Genomic DNA, 21,400 nt, shown 5'->3' on the forward strand with positions numbered 1-21,400 from the left:
GGAGAGCCACAGACAGTTCCAAAAGGTAGGACGGTCCACTGTGTTGTGAATGAAAATTTGAGAAATGGCCAGGAGAAGGTGGGAGGTTGGGATTACAGGGGAGAGAAAGGGATGTGTGGAGAGACAGGCTTTCAGGAGCCTGAATTTTTAACCTTAATTTTAATTTTTGACTGCACCACGAGGCATATGGGGTCTTAATTCCTCCACCAAGGATTGAACCTATGCTCTCTGCCTTGGGAGTGCAGAGTCTTAACCTCTGGACCATCAGGGAAGTCCCAGGAACCTGAATTTAAGAGCAATGGCTGCTGACAGGCACTGGGGCTTTGAAGACAGCTTGGCCATTGTATACCTGCTGTGTGACCTGAGACTAGCCACTCTCCCTCTCTGGGCCTCAATTCTTCCACTGTTAAATGGAATAGATAACGGAATGGATAGCATAAAGCCGGGTTCCTCCACCTGGAGGCACTGCTGACATTTGGCGTCTGGTCATTCCCTGGGGTGGGGCCATCCTGGACTCTGTGAGGGTGTTGAACAGCATCCTTGGTCCAGGAGCAGCCCCCCTCCCCACCGCCCACTGTGTGACAACCATGTCAGAGGCATCACCCGTGTCCCTGGGGGCAGGATCACTGCCGTTGTCCGTGATTATTCTCAGACACCTTTGGGCAGGTGGAGGGAGAGGTGGGGACAGGTAAATGGAGAGTTTGCTGATAAGCAGTTGAGGAGTTGGAGGGAGGGTGTTGAGGCCTCCTCTCTCCTCTTACACTTGGGTAGGGGGGTGACTCTTAGGCTTGTCCAGAGAGGAGACTGAAATGGATCTCCCAGCTCAGGCCTCGGATTTCCAACTGCCCTTGGTCTGTCCTTCTGGATGCCAGACACAATCAGAAGCCCCTCCCCTCACAGTGTGCCAAGGGTACCACCATCCCACCTGACTCCTCTCTCTCTCCCCACACCCAACCCAGCAGCCAAACTGCATCCAAGGACCCCTTCTCACTCACGGTGAGTCCCATCACAGCTCCACCGTGGGGTCACCTCCACCCGGGCCTGCTTGCTTCTATTCCCCTCCCTGGCCTACCGGCTGCCTAAACCTGCAACAAAGCATCTCTCTCTCCTGCACATAAGCCTCCAGCGACCTCACTTGTCATCAGATGCTAACTGCTCACGGAGCCCAGGAGGATCCATGGCAAGGGGTCCACCAACTAAGGTCTCCCACCCTACCCCACTCCCACCTGGTTTTGTCCAGGCCAAGAGCTGAGAACGGTTTTTACACTTATAAGTGGTTAGGGGGGAAATAAATCAAAAGAAGAGTTATATTTTGTAACACATGAAAATTATATGAGGGGACTTCCTGGCAGTCCAGTGGTTAAGACTCTGTTCTCCCAATGCAGGGGGTGGTTTGATCCCTGGTCAGGAAACTAAGATCCCACACGCCTCAAGGTATGGCCGCCCCCCCCCCCAGATTATATGAAAATCACATTTCAGAGTCCATAGAACAAGTTTGGATGGCAAGGAGAACAAACAAGTCAATCCTAAAGGAAAGCAACCCTGAATATTCACTGGAAGGAGTGATGCTGAAGCTGGAGCTCCAGTATTTTGGCCACCTGAGGCAAAGAGCTGGCTCATTGGAAAAGCCCCTGATGCTGGGAAATACTGAAGGCAGAAGAAGGGGATGGCAGAGGATGAGATGGTTGGGTGGCATCACTGACTCAATGGACATAAGTTTAAGAAACTCTGGGAGATAGTGAAGGACAGGGAAGCCTGGCATGCTGCAGTCCAAAGAGTCGGACACCACTGAGCAACTGAACAACAACACTGGGATGAAGCTATGCTCGTTAATTTTCAAACAGCCTCTGGGAATTCCCTGATGGCCCAATGGTTAGGACTCCCAAGTTATCCCATGGACAGAGGAGTCTAGTAGGCTACAGTTCATGGACCTGCAAAGCATCAGACACGACTGAAGTGACTTAGCATGCACACACTGGGAACGAAGATCCCACAAGCTGCAAGGTGTGGCCGAAAAAGAGATTTACCATCCGGCCTTTTACGTGAAAAATGTGCCCACTTTGGCTCTAATCACTCCTCCTCATCAACTCTCTGAGCTCTTCCCCCGGCCTGCCCTCTGGTCCATGGATTCCTGCTGCAGTGGCCTCCTTTCCGGTCCTCTGACAGCTCTGCCCACCTCCGCGCTTTTGCCCTTCCTGTGCCCTCCACCCGGGATGCCCTCTCTCCTCCACCGCCTACAAGGCTGATCCCTACACTGTCTTTTGCACTGGAAGACACCTCTTCAGACAGCCCTTCTCCGGTCACCCCCTTGTCACTCTGATTCCCTCAGTGGGGGCCAATTTTCCTTTATGGTTTTTATTATCACCTGACGTCATCCCATGTACCTTTCTGAAAATATCACTTCCTCTTGATCTCTCCACAGAATGTCATCTCTGCACAGGCAGGAATTTTTGTGTCCCTTAGTCATTGCCGCATCTCCCCAGCAGGTCCCAGGTACAGATTTAGGAGTGCCCGATCCAAAGTGAAAACACAGGGCCCCTAGCTGAAAAGTGACTAAGAATGTCAAGACAGGCAGAAACGAAACCAAATACGGGGCTCTTCCGAGTGGGAGCATCTGTGAAGCCAGCCTTGGTCTCCAGCCTACAGTAGGTATTCATTAAATGTTTGTTGAATGAATTAAATAGTGACTCGGATTTAAAATAAGGTCATATATCTAGTAAATATCTACATGTACATTTCTTCATTTCAAGAGTATTTTTCAGGACTTCCCTGGTGGTCTGGTAGTTAAGACTTTGCCTTCCAATGCAGAGGATGTAGGTTCCATCCCTGGTCAGGGAGCTAAGACCCCACCTGACTCGGAGCCAAAAAATCAAAACAGAAGCAGTATTTGTAACAAATTCAATAAAAAAAAATCAAACAAAAAGAGTATTTTGCAGGGCATTCTAATAATAAACTACAAGCTACAAAATTCAGTCAATTCCCCAGTGCCTTTTTGGATCCAATATCAAAAGACTAGTTTGTTCACGTTGAAAAAAAAAAAAAAAGAAATAGAGACTCTGGGAGTAAAAGTGAGGGACAGGGACAGACAGACTTTCCAAAAAGCATTGAGGCACCGGGAGTCTATGAATGTTCTAAAAAGTTTTTTTTACAGATCCACAAGCTTCTTTCTTGTGGGATTTTTCTAAAACCTGAAATAAGGGCAAGAGATCATGGGAATCCAAAAAATCGAGGCTCCTGCTGCTAAGTCACTTCAGTCGTGTTCGACTCTGTGACCCCATAGACCGCAGTCCACCAGGCTCCCCCGTCCATGGGATTCTCCAGGCAAGAACACCGGAGTGGGTTGCCACTGCCTTCTCCAATGCAGGAAAGTGAAAAGTGAAGTTGCTCAGTTGTGTCCGACTCCTAGCGACCCCATGGACTGCAGCCCACCAGGCCCCTCCGTCCATGGGATTTTCCAGGCAAGAGTACTGGAGTGGGTTGCCATTGCCTAACTCCCATCTTACGGATGGAAATACTGAGGCCTGGAGAGGACTCAGAGCAAACCTGGCAGAGCAGGCTGGATCCTGAGAGCAGTGGAAGCAGGGAAGGTCTGGAGCCCAGGTGTGGTGGCTGGGCTGTGTGCTGAGAAAGGGAAACAGACTGTCCGGGGAGACGGAGGCGGAGGAAGGCGGAGGAGGACCACTGCCGTCAGGGGTGTTTGCTTTCTTCCCTAGGGGCAGCCGAACAAAAGCTGAACCTGACTCCTGCTGCCGGCAGAGAAACTGGAGCCCTGGGGCGGGCGGGGCGGGGCTGTGGGGGTGGGGGTGTGCTGCGGGGGGAATGGGAGGATGGAGCGCAGCTTCTCCTCTGCTTCCTGCTCCAGGCCTAGCATCAGCCGCTCCCGCCCCAGCCTTTGGTGTCTCTGCTCGCTGCACACCCCCACACCCAACCCCAGAGACTCTCACACCCAGATGGGGTTTTTAACACCCCTCTGCCTCCGCCCCTGCCTTCTGACTCTGTGCTAGGCACCTATCAAAACACAGTCATGTCCCAAATTAGGTAAATTTTTTTTTGGGGGGGCCCAAACTTTTTGAAGAATTTTATTTCAACAGAACTCTGCTTCTGAAATTAACAATGCTATAAGCATCTGAATGCAGAGTTCCAAAGAATAGCAAGAAGAGATAAGAAAGCCTTCTTCAGCGATCAATGCAAAGAAATAGAGGAAAACAACAGAATGGGAAAGACTAGAGATCTCTTCAAGAAAATTAGAGATACCAAGGGAACACTTCATGCAAAGATGGGCTCGATAAACGACAGAAATGGTATGGACCTAACAGAAGCAGAAGATATTAAGAAGAGGTGGCAAGAATATACAGAAGAACTGTACCAAAAAGATCTTCACGACCCAGATAATCACAATGGTATGATCACTCATCTAGAACCAAACATCCTGGAATGTGAAGTCAAGTGGGCCTTAGAAAGCATCACTACGAACAAAGCTAGTGGAGGTGATGGAATTCCAGTTGAGCTATTTCAAATCCTGAAAGATGATGCTGTGAAAGTGCTGCACTCAATATGCCAGCAAATTTGGAAAACTCAGCAGTGGCCACAGGACTGGAAAAGGTCAGTTTTCATTCCAATCCCAAAGAAAGGCAATGTCAAAGAATGCTCAAACTTTACCGCACAATTGCACTCATCTCACACGCTAGTAAAGTAATGCTCAAAATTCTCCAAGCCAGGCTTCAGCAATACATGAACCGTGAACTTCCTGATGTTCAAGCTGGTTTTAGAAAAGGCAGAGGAACCAGAGATCAAATTGAGAACATCCGCTGGATCATGGAAAAAGCAAGAGTTTCAGAAAAACATCTACTTCTGCTTTATTGACTATGCCAAAGCCTTTGACTGTGTGGATCACAATCAACTGTGGAAAATTCTGAAAGAGATGGGAATACCAGACCACCTGACCCGCCTCTTGAGAAACCTATATGCAGGTCAGGAAGCAACAGTTAGAGCTGGACATGGAACAACAGACTGGTTCCAAATAGGAAAAGGAGTACGTCAAGGCTGTATATTGTCACCCTGCTTATTTAACTTCTATGCAGAGTACATCATGAGAAATGCTGGACTGGAAGAAACACAAGCTGGAATCAAGATTGCTGGGAGAAATATCAATAACCTCAGATATGCAGATGACACCACCCTTGTGGCAGAAAGTGAAGACGAACTAAAAAGTCTCTTGAAGAAAGTGAAAGAGGAGAGTGAAAAAGTTGGCTTAAAGCTCAGCATTCAGAAAACGAAGATCATGGCTTCCAGTCCCATCACTTCATGGGAAATAGATGGGGAAACATTGGAAACAGTGTCAGACTTTATTTTGGGGGGCTCCAAAATCACTACAGATGGTAACTGCAGCCATGAAATTAAAAGACGCTTACTCTTTGGAAGGAAAGTGATGACCAACCTAGATAGCATATTCAAAAGCAGAGACATTACTTTGCCAACAAAGGTCCGTCTAGTCAAGGCTATGGTTTTTCCAGTGGTCATGTGTGGATGTGAGAGTTGGACTGTGAAGAAGGCTGAGCGCTGAAGAATTGATGCTTTTGAACTGTGGTGTTGGAGAAGACTCTTGAGAGTCCCTTGGACTGCAAGGAGATCCAACCAGTCCATTCTGAAGGAGATCAGCCCTGGGATTTCTTTGGAAGGAATGATGCTAAAGCTGAAACTCCAGTACTTTGGCCACCTCATGCAAAGAGTTGACTCATTGGAAAAGACTCTGATGCTGGGAGGGATTGGGGGCAGGAGGAGAAGCGGACGGCAGAGGATGAGATGGCTGGATGGCATCACTGACTGGATGGACGAGAGTCTGAGTGAACTCTGGGAGTTGGTGATGGACAGGGAGGCCTGGCGTGCTGCGATTCATGAGGTCGCAAAGAGTCGGACACGACTGAGCAACTGAACTGAACTGATGGCTACAGGCCCTCTGGTATTATCTCTGTTATGGTTGAGGAGACTCATGTGATTGATACCTGGATTCCTGGTTTCTCTGAATAGAAATTGTAGATAAAAAATATGAGATGCTCTTCCTGATTAAAAGCATTCTCTCAATTTACAACAAAATTAAAAACCAATGATATGGTTTGGTCTAACACTGACTTCAAGTTCTCAGGAATTCTTAGGGGTAAATGTGAACACTAACTAGGAATTGATTCCAAACGGGATGAAAATTGTAGGATCAGTCTGCAATAAATGAAGCTGAAAAGAAAGTGAAAGTGTTAGTCACTCAGTCGTTTCCAACTCTGTGGCCCCATGGATTGTAGCCTGCCAGGCTCCTCTGTCCATGGAGTTCTGCCAGGTAAGAATACTGGAGTGGGTTGCCATTTCCTTCTCCAGGGGATCTTCACAACCCAGGAATTGAACCTGCGTCTCCCCCATTGCAGGCAGATTATTTAACATCTGAGCTACCAGGGAAGCCCCAAATGAAGCTGACCCCATGCCAGATTTTGTAGGGATTAACAAGCCATTTATTCCTCGTTCTCTTTCTCTCTCACTTTCTCCCACCCCAGTCCCTCTCTCTCTTAATCAGTGCACTTTTCTCACAGTCAAGACCCTATCCTGCTCCTAGTAACAGTCCAGGGAGAAGGCGGGCCTCTCATTTGCTAGCTGTGTGACCTTGGGCAAGTTCCTTAACCTCTCTGAGCATCCTTTACTCATTTAAATAGTGGAGATAATAAAAGCTCTCATCCCACGTGATTGTTAGGAGGATTAAATAGACTGACGTCTGCCAAGCACCTGGAAAGTTCCTTAGAGTGTTTGAAAATAAAAACAAAAATAGGATGAAATAAATAAAAATAAATTCAACAACATGAAATTTAAATTTTAAATAAATAAAATGAAGGAATGTTAAAATTGATAAATAATAAAAATACATTTAAGAATTGGTTGGGAGGGCAGAATTCCCTGCTCTGAGTTTCCTCTACAGGGGGTACAGGTTCAGTCCCTGGCCAGGGAACTGAGATCCTGCAAGTTTCGAAGCACGGCCCAAGTAAATGAATGAATGAATGAATGAATAAAACCAGGCTTTTTCCTCTGCCCCATTTTTTATGTCGCTTTGTTGACAAAGGTCCATATAGTCAAAGCTCTGGTTTTTCCAGTAGTCATGTACAGATGTGAGTGTTGGACCATAAAGGAGACTGTGCACTGAAGAATTGATGGTTTTGAAATGGGGTGCTGGAGAAGACTCTTGAGAGTCCCCTGGGCAGCAAGATTGAACCAGCCAATCCTAAAGGAAATCAACTCTAAATATTCACTGAAAGGACAGATGCTGAAGCTGAAGCTCCAATACTTTGGGTACCTGATGTGAAGAGCTGACTCACTGGAAAAGACCCTGATGCTGGGAAAGGCTGAGGGCAGGAGGAGAAGGGGACGACAGAGGAGGAGATGGTTGGATGACATCATCGACTCAATGGACAAGAGTTTGAGCCAACTCTGGGAGGAAGTGAAGGGTAGGGAGGCCTGGCATGCTGCAGTCCATGGGGTTGCGAAGAGTCGGACACAACTGAGCGACTGAACAACAACCGGCATGTTCCTCTGCCTGGTTTTCGACATTCTCTGCTCCAGCCAAAAGAACTTCTTCATCATCCCATAATGCCTCTGTATCAAAGAGGCTCAGCCCAGCCTCCAAACCTTTGCCCATACTGGTCCATATCCTCATATCCATATCCATATCCATACATATCCATATACCTCCCCTCCCCCTCGCCCGCCATGGGTCTTCACTTGTCTGAATCTTCCCGGTCTTTCGAAGCTCTGCTCCAGCACCACCTCCTCCAGGTAGCCTCCCAGATTGCCTGGGGCCACACCTGGCTGATGGGGAGGCCCCATCATGATAGAAAGACTAAGGGCTCTGAAGTCAGACACGTGCGGGCTTGAATCTCCCTGTTGCTGCTTTGCTCTGTGACAAGAAAGCCAAGTTAACCTCTCTGGAACTCAGTTTCTTTGTGCTGTAATTGCGGAGTTTAGCCTGACAGAGGGCAGCCACAAAGACCAGTGATCAGGAAGGCTGGCTGTCTGACTGTGTGAATTCGCACTCAGCTTCTGTCACTCTGCCCTGGACTGCCCTCCACCCTGGCAGGGACTAGGGATAGGAGAGTTAGGAGGGAGTAAGGATGACTGAGGAAGTTCATAGCCCATGATAGAGCTGCAAGGGATGCCAACTGGATCCTGCCTCAGGGCCTTTGCACTGGCTGTTCCCTCTGCCTGCAATGCTTGTCCTTCAAATATACACACAGTTTCCTCCTCCTTTCCCCTCTAATCTTTGCTCTTGTATTAGCTTCTTGGTGGGGCCTTTCCTGACAACCTGCTTCATTTTCTAAATATTTATTTATTATTATTTTATTATTTATTTATTTCGGCAATTTATTAATTATTATTATTTTTTTTCTTTGGCTGTGCCGGGTCTTAGCTGTGGGACTCAGGATCCTCAATTTTCATTGTGGCATGCAAACTCTTAGCTGCAGCATGCGGGATCTAGTTTCCTGACCAGGATTCAAACCCAGGCCCCCTGCACTGGGAGCATGGAGTCTTAGCCGCTCGACCACCAGGGAAGTTCCCTGACAATCTGCTTTAAAACTGACCATCTCCACTCTCCTGAATGCTTCTAATTCCCTTTCTTTACTTTCTTTATCTGCCTGGTACAAAGCATGCCTTTTCACTTATTTATCTTGTTTATTAACAGCATCCATCACCCACACGCGGCTGTCAGCTCCACGAGGGCAGGGGTTTCTGTTTGCCCTGTTTATTGCTGTCACCTTTGTGTCCAGAACAGCACTGGATACAAGTATTTAACAGCAAGATATCTGGATCCCTGCGAAAGTGAGACCCCAGAAGAGCCAATGGTCACTGTATCTGGGAGTAGAGATCTTCCAGAAGAAATGTTCTTGGAGCCAAATTGTGAAGAGTGGGGAGGATTTGATGGGGAGCAGTACAGGGAAAGGCCAGATGGAGGGAACAGCCGGGGCAAAAGCATGGAGGCTGGAAAGCTTGAGCAGGAGGCAGTGTGGAGATGAGGGCAGCAGGGGGCAGTAGAGAGAAACGGGAGAGGTGGCCAGAGGATAAAACGGTAAACTTGAACCTGTGGCTGGTAGGGAACCAGGGAGGGGCTTGGTCATAAGGAAGTTGCCAAAAGAATGTGACGAGCGACACAGGACAATGGTGCAAAGGCCCAGTAGACCTTCAGCCCGGTCCTGGGAGACAGGAGTCTGAAGTTCAGAGATAGCGGGCATCTCAGTGGCCTCAGACTCACCTCTGTCTTCTTAAATCGTGCCCGGAGGGTCTTCATAGCTAGCGTCTGGTGTTTCTCCTCTCCCCAGACCTCCTGAGAAAAGCCAGGAGGTGAGGGACGTCAGTTCTAGGGGCAGGTGGGTCATCTGCTTCTCACTCCTCAAAAGTACCACTTCCTCCTCCCCAGGCCATCCCAGCCCTTAGAGCAGGTCACAGACCTATTTCATCTTCTAACTGCTCTGTGTCCTTCATCAGGTCACTTCCCCTCTCCGAGTTTCACATCCCTCTTCCTTAAAATGCAGGAGATAATTTCCTCTGCTTTCCCATGAGGTCTCTAACATACAGCCTGGCAAACAGTAGGTGCTCAGTAAATTCATCCCACCAGTTTTCCCTGTTGCCCAAGTAGGTACAAGCTTTTTCTGGTCTTCAAGCTTTTATCTGTGCAGTTATGTCTGCCTTGTCCCCACCCCTCCTCTGGTGAACTCAATTTCATCTTTCCCAGCCTAGTTCCAAAACCCTGTGGTGTTCTGATCAGCTTTGCCTCTTACAAATGGGCAGAACTCTAACTCCCAAATTGGGTCCCCTCAGCTCTTCTTCTGCTCCATCCTTGGCTCCAGAGGCTAGAAGTGTCTGGACTGGTTCTGTTTTCCTGAATACTTAGTGGGTCCTCAGGGGCCAGGCACAGAGTTGACGCCTCTTAGTACAGAGCACATTCTTTGGGAAGTCAGAGAGAACATCCTTGAGACTAAACCCTTTACACCAGCCTGGTTCCTGCGTGAATAAGAGCACAGAGGCGAGTCGCCCGAGGTGGGCGGAGGTCTAGAGTGATTGATGGCTCCATGCATGTGTGTGCACAGCTCAACACAAGGTATGTCTGTACACGCATGTCTGTCCAGCTTAGCCTGTTCTGTGTTTTGTGCACCTGCAGGTACAGAGGTCAGGCAGTGATCTCAAGGGGGTGTTTTGCTGGATGTCTGGCTGGGAATTCCTTCCTATGTCAGAATGGGATTGCTGTAAAGGTGTATCCCTCACCTTTCACCTGCCCTCCTGCCCATGAATTCTCCAAGACTTCCTTCCACCCATTCACTCACCTATGCACCCATCCTTCCACCAAGCATTTCTACATCCACCTACTGTCCACCACCCATCCAACTCATATTCTCATGGTTTTCTGTGCACCCTTCAACCGTGCTTTATCCACCACCCACCCATCATCCACCTGCCTACCCAGCCACCTACCTACTCACCTATCCCTCCATCCATCCATCCACCATCTACCCACCCATCCATCCAACATCCACCCACCATCCACTCACTCATTCATTCATCTATGCAACCACTCACTGGCCACCACCCATCCACTCATCCATCCAACTCATCTTTTCATGGTTCTTCATGCACCCTTCAACCATGTTCCATCCACTATCCACTCACTCACTCACCTATCCATCCATCCATCTACCATTGACACACCCACCCATTCAACATCCACACATCCACTTGTTCATCCACCCACCATCCATTGATCCATCCACCCACCATCCAGTCACCCATGCATTCATCCATCCAACCACCCACTGGCCACCACCTATCCACCAAACTCATCTTTTTATGGTTCTCCATGCACCCTTCAACCATGCTTCATCCACCACACACCCACCATCCAGCTGCCTATCCACCCACCCAACTACTCATCTATCCATCTATCCACCTCAACTATCCACCCAGCCAGCCAGCCAGCCAACACCCACCTACCAGCTACCCACCCATCCATCCACCCTCCCATCCATTCATTCACCCCTTCAATTTACCCCATTCATCAATGTACACATTCATCCACCACCATTTTTCTTTACTCTTGTCTAACAGACTCAATCACACCTACAGCAGGGTGTAATTGACACCCAAGAGAGGAGTCCACAGGTTGTCCGAGCAGGAGGGAATCTGCCGGCTTTGGGGAGGGGAAAGTACCCTCATCTAGGGAGCTGCTTCCCGGAAGAGGTGATGATATATCCACAGGGCCTGCTGGCCGGGCAGGACACTGAGCTGCAGCAGCAGGAAGAGAGGGTACGAATCCTAGACAAAGAAGTAAGAGGTGCACGCATCAACCAGCGCGCGCGCATGTGTGTGTGTGTGAAAGAGATGGTGCCTTAGCATGGCTGGGACACACTGGCCTTTCCTTTCTCCCACCTGCAGGGCTTGGGGGGCAAGGAGCCTGAGGCCCTTAGGGGAGCCTCCATCCTGGGCCTCCCTCACCTCCTTCCCTCCTACCTCCTGCAGTTCCAGTGCCGCCAGCACTAGGCCACCGTGTCCACTGCCGGCTCTGGTTACTTGCTCCCAGCCGGGCCACCAGCTTGCAGCCCCAGCTCCCAGCACTCAGCCCTGACACCTGATCAGCTCTGAGCAAGCAGCTGCCCCAGGGGGCCCGAGGATGAGCAGAGGGAGGAGACAGGGTGGCAGCCGGGCTGTCTGTTGGCCAAGGGGCTCTGGCGGGAAGACACGGAGGTTCTTCCCTAACATCGCTGCACTTATTTCGGTTTCTGGAATGAGCCACCTTCTTTCTCTCCTCTCAGCCTTTGTACTTGCAGTTCCTCTACCAGGAGCCTTCTGTCTGTACCTCCTGTCACCTCCAACTGGCTGATTCTCACTGGTACTCACTGTTCAGATAGTTGCTGCAACATCCCTTCTCCAGGAAGCCTTCCTGGTTGCCCCCAGGCTGGGTCAGGCGCCTCCTTTGAGCCCCTTCATTGTCCAGGGCCCTCATTACAAGCCAGTCACACCAAGTCACCATTGCCCCATCACAGGGGGCTGCCTGTGGTCTCCAGTGTCTCGCCAACACACAGTAGGTGCTCAATACATTTCCTGAATAAGTCCTCAAGCCTCCATAACAAGGACATAAGCAGTTTCTCCAGCCTCTAGGTGCGGTCAGGACTTGTCTTGCTGAGTGATTATCACACACATGGATAACGTTCAGGTAACTTAGAACGGCATCCGTTAGCCTCCCTAGTGAGGGTCCAAATTGCCTCCTGACTCCAGCACACATGCACAGCAACCCTGAATTTGTATATTTATAAACTTCTGAAATATGCAGGGGGAAGAACCTTGGATTGGAAGCAAGAGTTTGGGTTTCCTCTCTCAGGCTCTGTCCTGGGATTGGGGGACGCAGGGAGGTAAGTGGGCGTCAGTTTACTCGTTTTCAAAAGGGGAAAGAGGGAACCGATCGCTTGCGCCCTTCATTTTACAGGTGACTGGAGAACTTTCACGTGGGCAGTCCCCTAGTATCCAGCCCGGGTCATTGAACAACCCTTTCCCAGGCCCCCACCCCACATGACCAGTGTATAAGAACCCGCCAGGCCATTGCCAGCAGTTAATATGGCGACTGCGGCGACAGTGCATGGCGCATGCGCCTTGCGAGGAGCGGCCGGGTGCGAAATATGAGAACACGGCTCCTCCTTCTTCCTCGTCCCACCCTATTTCCGGCGGAAGCGGCCGCAACAAGTTAAACTTTATTGTTCCCGTTGGTGCAGTGAGGATGTCGGTGAATTACGCGGCGGGGCTTTCGCCGTATGCGGACAAGGGCAAGTGCGGTCTACCCGAGGTGAGCACGGCTGGGGGTCCCGACGGCAGCCGTCAAGGCCGTGGGCTGGGCGGGACCGGCTGGCAGTGGAGCATTGTGGGAATATCAGGAGACACTGAGGCTAGACAATGGGAGGGACTTCCCAGTGAGGAGGGGGCGGGAAGTGACGACCCAGTGCGCCTGGGGATGCGACCACGCCCAGCTCCGGGTCGGTCCGGCAGGGGACGGAGGATAGGACCCACTTCGAGAAGTCCTGAAGTTCTGATGGGGGAACAAGGCTTGTAGTTCCAGGAGGAAGGCACCGGGGCAAAGGCGGGAGGTGGCAATAAACAAACTTGGAGGGCAGATTTGGGCAGAGAGGTTTCCATAATTGGGGCAGGATGGGCCTCACGTGCCAAGTTGAGGACCTGACACTATTCTGAGGCTGGTGAGGATTTTTAGTTGAAGAGGAACCTGGAGGATGGAAATCAGAGCCCTCCAACCTCGTTGAGAGAAGTCCCCGCCATGCACTGAGACCTTGGCGGGATCCCTTCGTTCTGGGTCTCTTTCCCTCCTGTAAACTGGAGAGAAGCTTGCCCCCTCCCACAAAGGTTGGTCCGTTCCTTCTGAGTCAGTCATTCACGAGCTCTCAGATGGTGTGAAGCCCCACTCTTCTCTCTTGCCAGTTTTTTCACTTTATCCCACAAACATTTATTAAGTACCTACGTTCACCCTGGGACCACATGGGGAACCAGACAGGCCAAGCCCCCTCGTTCCAGCTGGGAGACAGATGAGCAGCAAATAAATGTAAGGAGTCAGTCAGATAGTGGTCAGCGCTAGGCAGAAAGGTAAAGCGGATGATGAGAGCTGGGGGCTGCATTGCAAACTAGGTGGCTGGTAATAGCCACCACTAAGATAACTCAGCAGTATGAAATACATTTAATGTTATGCAACCGTCATCACCATCCATTTACAGAACTTTCTCCTCTTCCCGAACTAAAACTCTGTCCCCATTAAACAGTGACTCTCCATCTCCTCTCCCAGCCCCAGGCCCACCATCTACTTTCTCTTTGTATCTGACTCCTCTTGGGACCTCACATAAGTGAAATCACACAGTATTTGTGTTTTTGTGTCTGTCTGATTTCTCTGAGCGTGTGATGTCCTCAGGTTTCATGTGTATTGAATAATGTGTCCAAATTTTCTTCCTTCTTAAGGCTGAATAATATTCCATTGTATGTGTTGCTGTTCTTCAGTCACTCAGTCATGTCCAACTCTTTGGGACCCCATGGACTGCAGCACGCCAGCCTTCCCTGTCCTTCACTATCTCTTGGAGTTTGCTCAAACTCATGGCCATTGAGTTGGTGATGCCATCCAACCATCTCGTCCTTTGTCATCCCCTTCTCCTCCTGCCTTCAGTCTTTCCCAGCATCAGGGTCTTTTCTAATGAGTTGGCTCTTCGCATCAGGTGGCCAAGTATTGGAGCTTCAGCTTCAGAATCAGTCCTTCCAATGAATATTAAGGGTTGAGTTCCTTTAGGATTGACTGGTTTGATTGTACATGTAGACCACATTTGTTAGTATCCATTCATCTGTTAATTGACACTGGGGTTGCTCCCATATTTAGCTCCTGTGAATAATGCTACTGTGAACATGAGTGTGCAAATGAGATAGCTTTTGAGCCAAGATGGAGAGGAAGTGCAAGGGAAGTCATGTAGGTGTCTGGGCAAAGGACATTCCAGGTGGAGGGCTTTGCCTCTGCAAAGCCCTGAGGCTGAACTGTGCCTAGTGTGTTGGAGGAACATAAAGGAGGCCTGTGTGGAGTGAATGAAGGGGAGAGAGGGAGGAGGGGAGAGCAGGAATGGGGCAGGTACTGCAGGGCCTTGTGGGACTTGGTGGGGACTTGGGTTTTTCCATCGAGAGAGGTGGGAGCCCTGGAGGGCTGTGGGCAGAGAAAGGATGTGATAACAAGCTGCCTTTTCCCACCCATTCCCCTCCTCCTGGGCAAGGCAGTCTGTGGCTTGTGGGCTTGCCCACTGTGGGACATGTTGTAACTTCTCCTGAAACCATGAACTTGGAGTGGGATTTGAACCCATGGTTCAGTTGAGATCACACCCTTGTCTTAGGACTTAATGAAGCTCAGTTTCTTTATTTCTCACTGCAGAAAGAATTCAGTGCGAGACAGAGATATGTGCATGCATGCATGTTAAGTCGCTTCAGTTGTTTCTGACCCTTTGTGACCCTGTGGGCCATAGCCTGCCAGGCTCCTCTGTCCATGGGATTCTCCAGGCAAGAATACTAGAGTTGACTGCCATTTTCTTCTTCAGGGGATCTTCCCAACCCAGGGATTGAACCCGTGTCTCTTAGGTCTCCTGCATTGGCAGATGGGTTCTTTACCACTAGTGCCACTTGGGAAGCCCCAAAGTGATAGGTAAGAAGTGGATTTATTTAGAGAGAAACACTCTGCACAGACAGAATGCAGTCTGTCTCAAAAGGTGAGAACAGCCTTGGGAGAAACACTCCACACACAGGGTGTGGGCCATCTCAGCAGGTGAGAGGTTCTAAAATATGGTGTGGTTAGTTTTTAGGGGCTGGATAATTTCATAGGCTAGTGAGTGGGAGGATTATTCCAATTATTTCAGGGAAGGGGTGGGGAATTCCAGGAATTGGGCCACCACCCATGTTTTCGCCTTCTGAACTGTCGTGCCATTTATCATGCTGGTGTATTACAATGAGCATGTAATGAGGCTCAAGGTCTACTGGAAGGCTTGTCTTCCGCCATCTTGGACCTAGTTGCTTCTAATCAGTTTTTGTCACATTTTATTGATCTCAAGTGGCCTGGGCCTAAAACCGGCCTAAAACTGGGAACTGAAGCGAGGCTTGAGTTCCCAGCCAGAAATTGAGCCTGGGCCAAGGTGGTGAAAATACTGGATCCTAACCACTAGACTAGTGGTCAGTGACAAGGGTCCTGGCCCTTCAGCTTTGCAGAAAAGAGTTTCCACAAAGACAGAAAGTAGTGAGGAAGCAAGTAGAGTATTTATTAGGAAGAAAAAGAGTACAATACCTAAGGATAGACACACAGGCAGACTCAGGGAGAGTCCCCGAGTTGTGCTCTTGTGGCAGTTTAAATCACTTTTATGGGGCATTTCTTCTGGATTTCCTTTGGCCAGTCATTTTGATTTGCCTGGTTCAGAGTCCATGTTTGGTATATCTCAGGCTCCTCCCATGTGTGCACGTGCATCTCTTAGCCAAGATGGATTCTACTATGAAGGCCCATGGGTCGATTATCCTTTGGCATCATTCACCTTTGACCTCCAAGGAGCCTTTCTGCCCACATGTGATCAGCGAGGTCTCTTGACTTTGAGAATGAGAAATATGTGATCTGGGCAGGGCCCAGTGTCCTACCTTAATTGTCTTGCTGTTCTCACCTCAGAGTTTCTTTGGAGCACTGGGAATGAGTCTCCAATCGATTAATCGTTAAGGTGGCGGCGGAGGGGGGTGGGGGGGGTGGGCATGTACTTCCTGCCTCACTGTGGCTCTGTCATCCTTGTAGGAAATGGCAGCCCCCTCCAGTGTTCTTGTCTGGAGAGTTTATGAACAGAGGAGCCTGGCAGGCTGCGGTCCATGGGGTCGCACAGAGTCGGACACGACTAAAGAGACGCAGCACCTGCCCCACTCCCTTCTGTTTCACTCCCTGCTGCTCTCCCTCACCCAACAGGTCTTCGACCCCCCCGAGGAGTTGGAGCAGAAGGTGTGGGAGCTGGCACAGCTCATCTGGCAGTCCTCCAGTGTGGTGTTCCACACAGGCGCAGGCATCAGCACTGCCTCAGGCATCCCCGACTTCAGGTCGGTGGGCAGGGTGGGAAGTTGAGGCAGGGCCTGCCAGGCTGCCACAGCCTTCCCTGTGAGCTCGCCAGATGAACAGGCATCAAAGCCCATCCTGCTGCCCTCCCTCCCACTGAGTCTAGGGTGACCCGTCAGTCCCCTAGGGTGTTGGGGATGTGTAAGACCCTTCCTTCAAAGCAAGTCCTTTTATATCACACCCAACATTGCCTTTCATTGGTGAGAACTGGGTCATGTGACTGTACCTAGTTGTAAGTGGTGCTGGGAAACATAAGTCTTTTGTCTAGGCCCACTGTGCATGGCTAAATATTGGGTTCTATTATTACCATAGAAACCATCCAAACCTGTTTCCTAAACTGCAAGTGAGGGTATGAGACCAGATAATGTCTAACTTCCCTCTACTTTGGGCAGCCTGTGTTAGACAAGGGTCTCATTGCTGAAAAGCAGGGGTCTCAAAATTGTGGCCTCCAAGTGGCCCCTGTAGGTGTGAAGTTTGCAACCCCACCCAGATGGGCAGGCCTGTTGCACTTGTATTCCCTTTCCGAGGCTTCTCGGGCCCCCAGGATAGACTCTCATAGCAGAAGAGCAGATTCCTCGTCTGGAGGAGTGTTAGAACTCTAAGGTGTGAATCTCATCCCCCTTCCATAACCTGCCATCGCTCCCCATTGCCACACTTCAGAGTTCCAAGCACTTCAGGCTGGAAATCAAAGCCTTTCCCAACCCAGCCTTGGTTCAGCTCTCCAACCTCAGCCCCTGCAGCCCCCAGACTGTCTAAACAGCCCTGCCCTTTCCTCTCTGTTCAGAGACAGCTCCACCTCCTCCAGGAAGCCTTCCCCGAGTCCCACAAAGAGCCCTCACCACTTCCACTGGACCAGCCCAGCCCTGGGTTGCTCCCTCTGCCCTGGCCCCCAGAGGGCCAGAGGGTCTGTATCCACCTGTATCTCTCCCTCACAAGATGGAGACCTCCTTGAGGGCAGGGCCTGGGTGCACTAGGGCCCCGGCATCACCCAGTGCAGGGCCATGGACTCTCTGAGGGCAGGGCCTGGGTGCACTAGGGCCCCAGCATCCCCCAGTGCAGGGCCATGCCAAGTGCAGCAGCAGTAAGTGCTGGGCGAGTTGAATAATTAATATCTCCTGTTATGTACCATGTTCTCCCTGTTTCCTACCTCACCTCCTTTGTCTATATCAATCTCTCTGACTTTTTCTCTGCCTGTTTCTCTCTTTTTCTGTTCTCTCTCTCCTTGGTCTCTAAATTCTCTCTGTCTCTTCCACCTGCTGCCGCAGGGGCCCCCATGGCGTCTGGACGATGGAGGAGCAGGGCCTGGCCCCCACGTTCGACACCACCTTCGAGAACGCCCAGCCCACAAAGACCCACATGGCGCTGGTCCAGCTGGAGCGTGTGGGCCTCCTGCACTTCCTGGTCAGCCAGAATGTGGACGGACTGCACGTGCGCTCCGGCTTCCCCAGGTGCCCCCAGTGTCCAGCCCCCTGCCCTGCCTTGAGCAGGCCACCCCTCTCCCTGAGCCTCAGTTTCCTTATCTAGAAAATGGACATTGATGGCAGCCCGTCCCTCTCCAGGCCCCTGGGGCAGTTCAGCGAGGCAGCCAGGGAGGGTTGGCGCTCAGCTGTCAGGTCTCTCAGTAGCACCTGGAGAGCTGGGCGGGATCCCCTCTTCCTGGTCCTGGGAGGATTCCAGCCCTGAGCCCTCTGGATCTTGGCTGGCTGGGGATCTGGGGATCCTGCTTCTCCACTGAGCCTCTTCCTTCTCCTCCCACAGAGACAAGCTGGCAGAGCTCCACGGAAACATGTTTATAGAAGAATGTGTCAAGTGTAAGATGTGAGTGCCACTGTGGGAGGGGGCGGGACACAAGGCATGGATGACCCAGGTCAGGCTCCCCAAAAGGTCCTGGTGAGCTAAGCCTGCTGCGTCTAGAGTCAAGGGTGTGACCCTCCCAAGGTGGGATCTGGGAGTGTATCTTCCTCCTGGGAGGTGTGTTCATTTCCTGCAGCTGCCAAAACAACCACAAACCTGAGTAACTTAAAAACAACAGAAATTCATAATCTTATGGGTCTGGAAGCTACAAGTCCAACATCAAGGTGTTGGCAAAACCGTGTTCCCTCCACAGAGTCTTAAACACTAACCTACCAGGGAAGTCCCCAGGCCAGCTTTTTCATGGAAGGCCCCCTCTGCTTCCCCATCCCCAACCCCTGCTGGGTTTGCCAGCTGTCACCTCATGTTTAGATTCTGGTCTTATGCTCCCGCACTTTCCTAGGAAAACAGCTCTGTGTAAAAAGCAGGAGCTGCCCAGGTAGGCTGCAGGGTGGCTGCCTGGGAACCAGCAGTGAGCCGACCCTTTCCTCCTTGGCACAGGCAGTATGTCCGGGACACCGTGGTGGGCAGCATGGGCCTGAAACCCACGGGCCGGCTCTGCACCGTGGCCAAGTCCAGGGGGCTGCGGGCCTGCAGGTGAGTGACCCTTCCCCATGCCCTGGACCCCAGGGAGGGCAGCCAGTCTCCTGCTGACTCCCCTGCTCTCGCTACAGGGGGGAGCTGAGAGATACCATCCTGGATTGGGAGGATTCCCTGCCTGACCGGGACCTCACCTTGGCCGACGAAGCCAGCAGGTCTGACCCCAGTGGGTCCTGGGTGGGGTGGGTGGGGGAGGGGCAGAAACACAGCTAGCTCCAGCCCCGAGGGACCTCAGGAAAGGATTCCAGAGAGGAGTGATCAGCACCCTGTCTGGGCCTCACTTTGCTCGTAATAGCTCTTGTACTGAGCCCTCACATACCATCCTTACCACACCCCAGGGTGGGTGCTGCTCAGGCCCATTTCACAGAGGAGGAAACTGAGGCTGGAGCAACTGGACTCCTCCATCCAGGCTGCCCAGCCCAGAAGTGACTGAGCCAGGATCAGAACCCAGGAGTCCAAGTATAGATGGCCTGCTCCCCACCAGCAGCTCCACTTCTGCCGACAGGGTTAGGGGGTGGCCCAGAAGAAGGGAAGCATCAGAGGCAGGCCATGGCTGGGCCCCCAGCAGAGGTGGGTGCTGTGTGAGCAGGTCTCCCAGGACTGGCCCCGTTGTGTTGGCAGAGCAGTGAAGCCATGGTGTTTGAGCAAGGGTCAGGGAGTATATGTGCTGGCCACCACACGCCCCTGCCTCATGGGGCAGGAAGAGCGCTGCAGAGACCCTTGCCAAGGGGCTTAGACTAATCCTGCCTCCTGGCCCCAGGAATGCAGACCTGTCCATCACACTGGGCACCTCCCTGCAAATCCGGCCCAGCGGGAACCTTCCCCTCGCCACCAAGCGACGTGGAGGTCGCCTGGTCATCGTCAACCTTCAGCCCACCAAGCACGTACGTGTGGGAGCCTACCCCTGATATCACCCCTGGACCCCACCTCAAGCCTTCCCCCTCCACCTGACTGGTCCCCGCCTCCACAGGACCGCCACGCAGACCTGCGAATCCACGGTTATGTTGATGAGGTCATGACGCGGCTCATGAAACACCTGGGCCTGGAGATCCCGGCCTGGGACGGCCCCCACATGGTGGAGAGGGCACTGCCGCCCCTGCCACGCCCACCTGCCCCCAAGCTGGAGCCCAAGGAGGAGGCCTCCCCCCAGCTCAACAGCCCAGTGCCTGCCAACCCCAAGCAGGAACCCACAGCTGAGCCCTGCGCCCAGCACAATGGTTCTGGACCCACCAGCCCCAAAAGGGAGCGGCCGGACAGCCCTTCCCCTCACAGGCCTCCCAAAAGAGTGAAAACTGAGGTGGTGCCTAGCTGACCAGGGGCCCCAGGGAGGGCGGGGTTTTTTAAAATAGAAACCGTGGGTTCTTTTTCTTTTTTCTTACCGGTCTCACTTTGTTACTCATTTCTGTCCTTTGGGGGAGACCTCAGGGTGTTGAGAGCTGGGCTCCAGGCCCGGGGGCAGACTTGCCGTCCACTGGACCTCCCTTTAACTTGGGGCCTATGGAGGGGGCTTGGCAAGGAGCATCCCTGCCCCGGATCCTGAACTTGGAGCTGACAACCCCACACCTGCTCCACCCCCAGTCTGCAGCCCCTGACTCAGGGTGTTCTTGGGAGGCGTGACCAGGCCCTCCCTGATTTCCAGCCTAAACAGGAATCAAGCCTGTCTGCCCCCTGGACCCTCACACTCCCCAGCCCCTGCCTATCCCCACACAGCCTTCACAGCCCCTCTAGGAGGGAGGGGACACACAGCCACCATTTAGGAGCCAAACTTCATGGCAGGACAGACAACAGAGGCTCACACTGCCTTTGTGGCTGGAGGGAGACAAGTGGGTCCACCTGACTTCCTCCAGGCTTCCAGAAAAGCCTTCAATGCAATAAAAGCAGAATTTCTTGCATCTTGAGTCTGTGTTTACCATCCACAACCTTGCCCAGGGTCCAATCCCTGGGGGTAGGACTGTGTGGTGCCTGCGGCTCCTGGTGTGTGTGTGTGCTGGGACATTCATACAGTCCAGCTCTGGCGGTAAAGGAAGGCCTTACCAGCTGTTGACATTCCTTGAGTCCTCCATTTGTAAATATTATTTCTGTGATTCTTTAATCCGTGCCCTATGCTACTAGGCTTTGAGCCCCTCCAGGAGAGAGGCCACATCTTCTAATCGCGATTGCAAATTCCCCCACCCGACCCCACATCCCCACACCTGCACAAAGCCGGCAGGGATCCGGGTGTGACTCTTTAAAGGAAGAGCGTGGGTGCAGCTGGGGTCCATGCTCCCAGCTGTGACCTTG

The 21,400-nt window shown here is 51.6% G+C and overlaps 1 protein-coding gene across 2 annotated transcripts; it reads left to right on the forward strand.

Moving 5' to 3' along the window:
• The first annotated feature begins 12,731 nt into the window (after positions 1-12,731).
• On the forward strand, positions 12,732-21,006 carry SIRT6 (sirtuin 6). 2 transcript variants are annotated; one of them, XM_005895960.2, is made up of 8 exons: positions 12,732-12,853; positions 16,526-16,653; positions 17,935-18,117; positions 18,428-18,487; positions 19,022-19,117; positions 19,195-19,275; positions 19,881-20,004; positions 20,091-21,006. In XM_005895960.2, the coding sequence occupies exons 1-8, from the start codon at positions 12,788-12,790 to the stop codon at positions 20,430-20,432; spliced, it is 1,080 nt and encodes a 359-aa protein (XP_005896022.1). In that variant the 5' UTR covers positions 12,732-12,787; the 3' UTR covers positions 20,433-21,006. The 2 variants fall into 2 exon arrangements, with proteins under 2 accessions (XP_005896022.1, XP_070230012.1); XM_070373911.1 differs by lacking the exon at positions 16,526-16,653 and having other exon boundaries at positions 12,767-12,853.
• The last annotated feature ends 394 nt before the right edge of the window (positions 21,007-21,400 follow it).

This window comes from Bos mutus, chromosome 7, assembly GCF_027580195.1.
Source record: "Bos mutus isolate GX-2022 chromosome 7, NWIPB_WYAK_1.1, whole genome shotgun sequence".
Lineage (NCBI taxonomy): Eukaryota > Metazoa > Chordata > Mammalia > Artiodactyla > Bovidae > Bos > Bos mutus.

Coding starts and splice junctions, on each gene's coding strand:
- SIRT6 (XM_005895960.2), top strand. CDS start 12,788: ATGTCGGTGAATTACGCGGCGGGGCTTTCGCCGTATGCGGACAAGGGC. Junction 19,276..19,880: donor TTGGCCGACGAAGCCAGCAG/GTCTGACCCCAG, acceptor TCCTGGCCCCAG/GAATGCAGACCTGTCCATCA. Junction 20,005..20,090: donor ACCTTCAGCCCACCAAGCAC/GTACGTGTGGGA, acceptor CCGCCTCCACAG/GACCGCCACGCAGACCTGCG.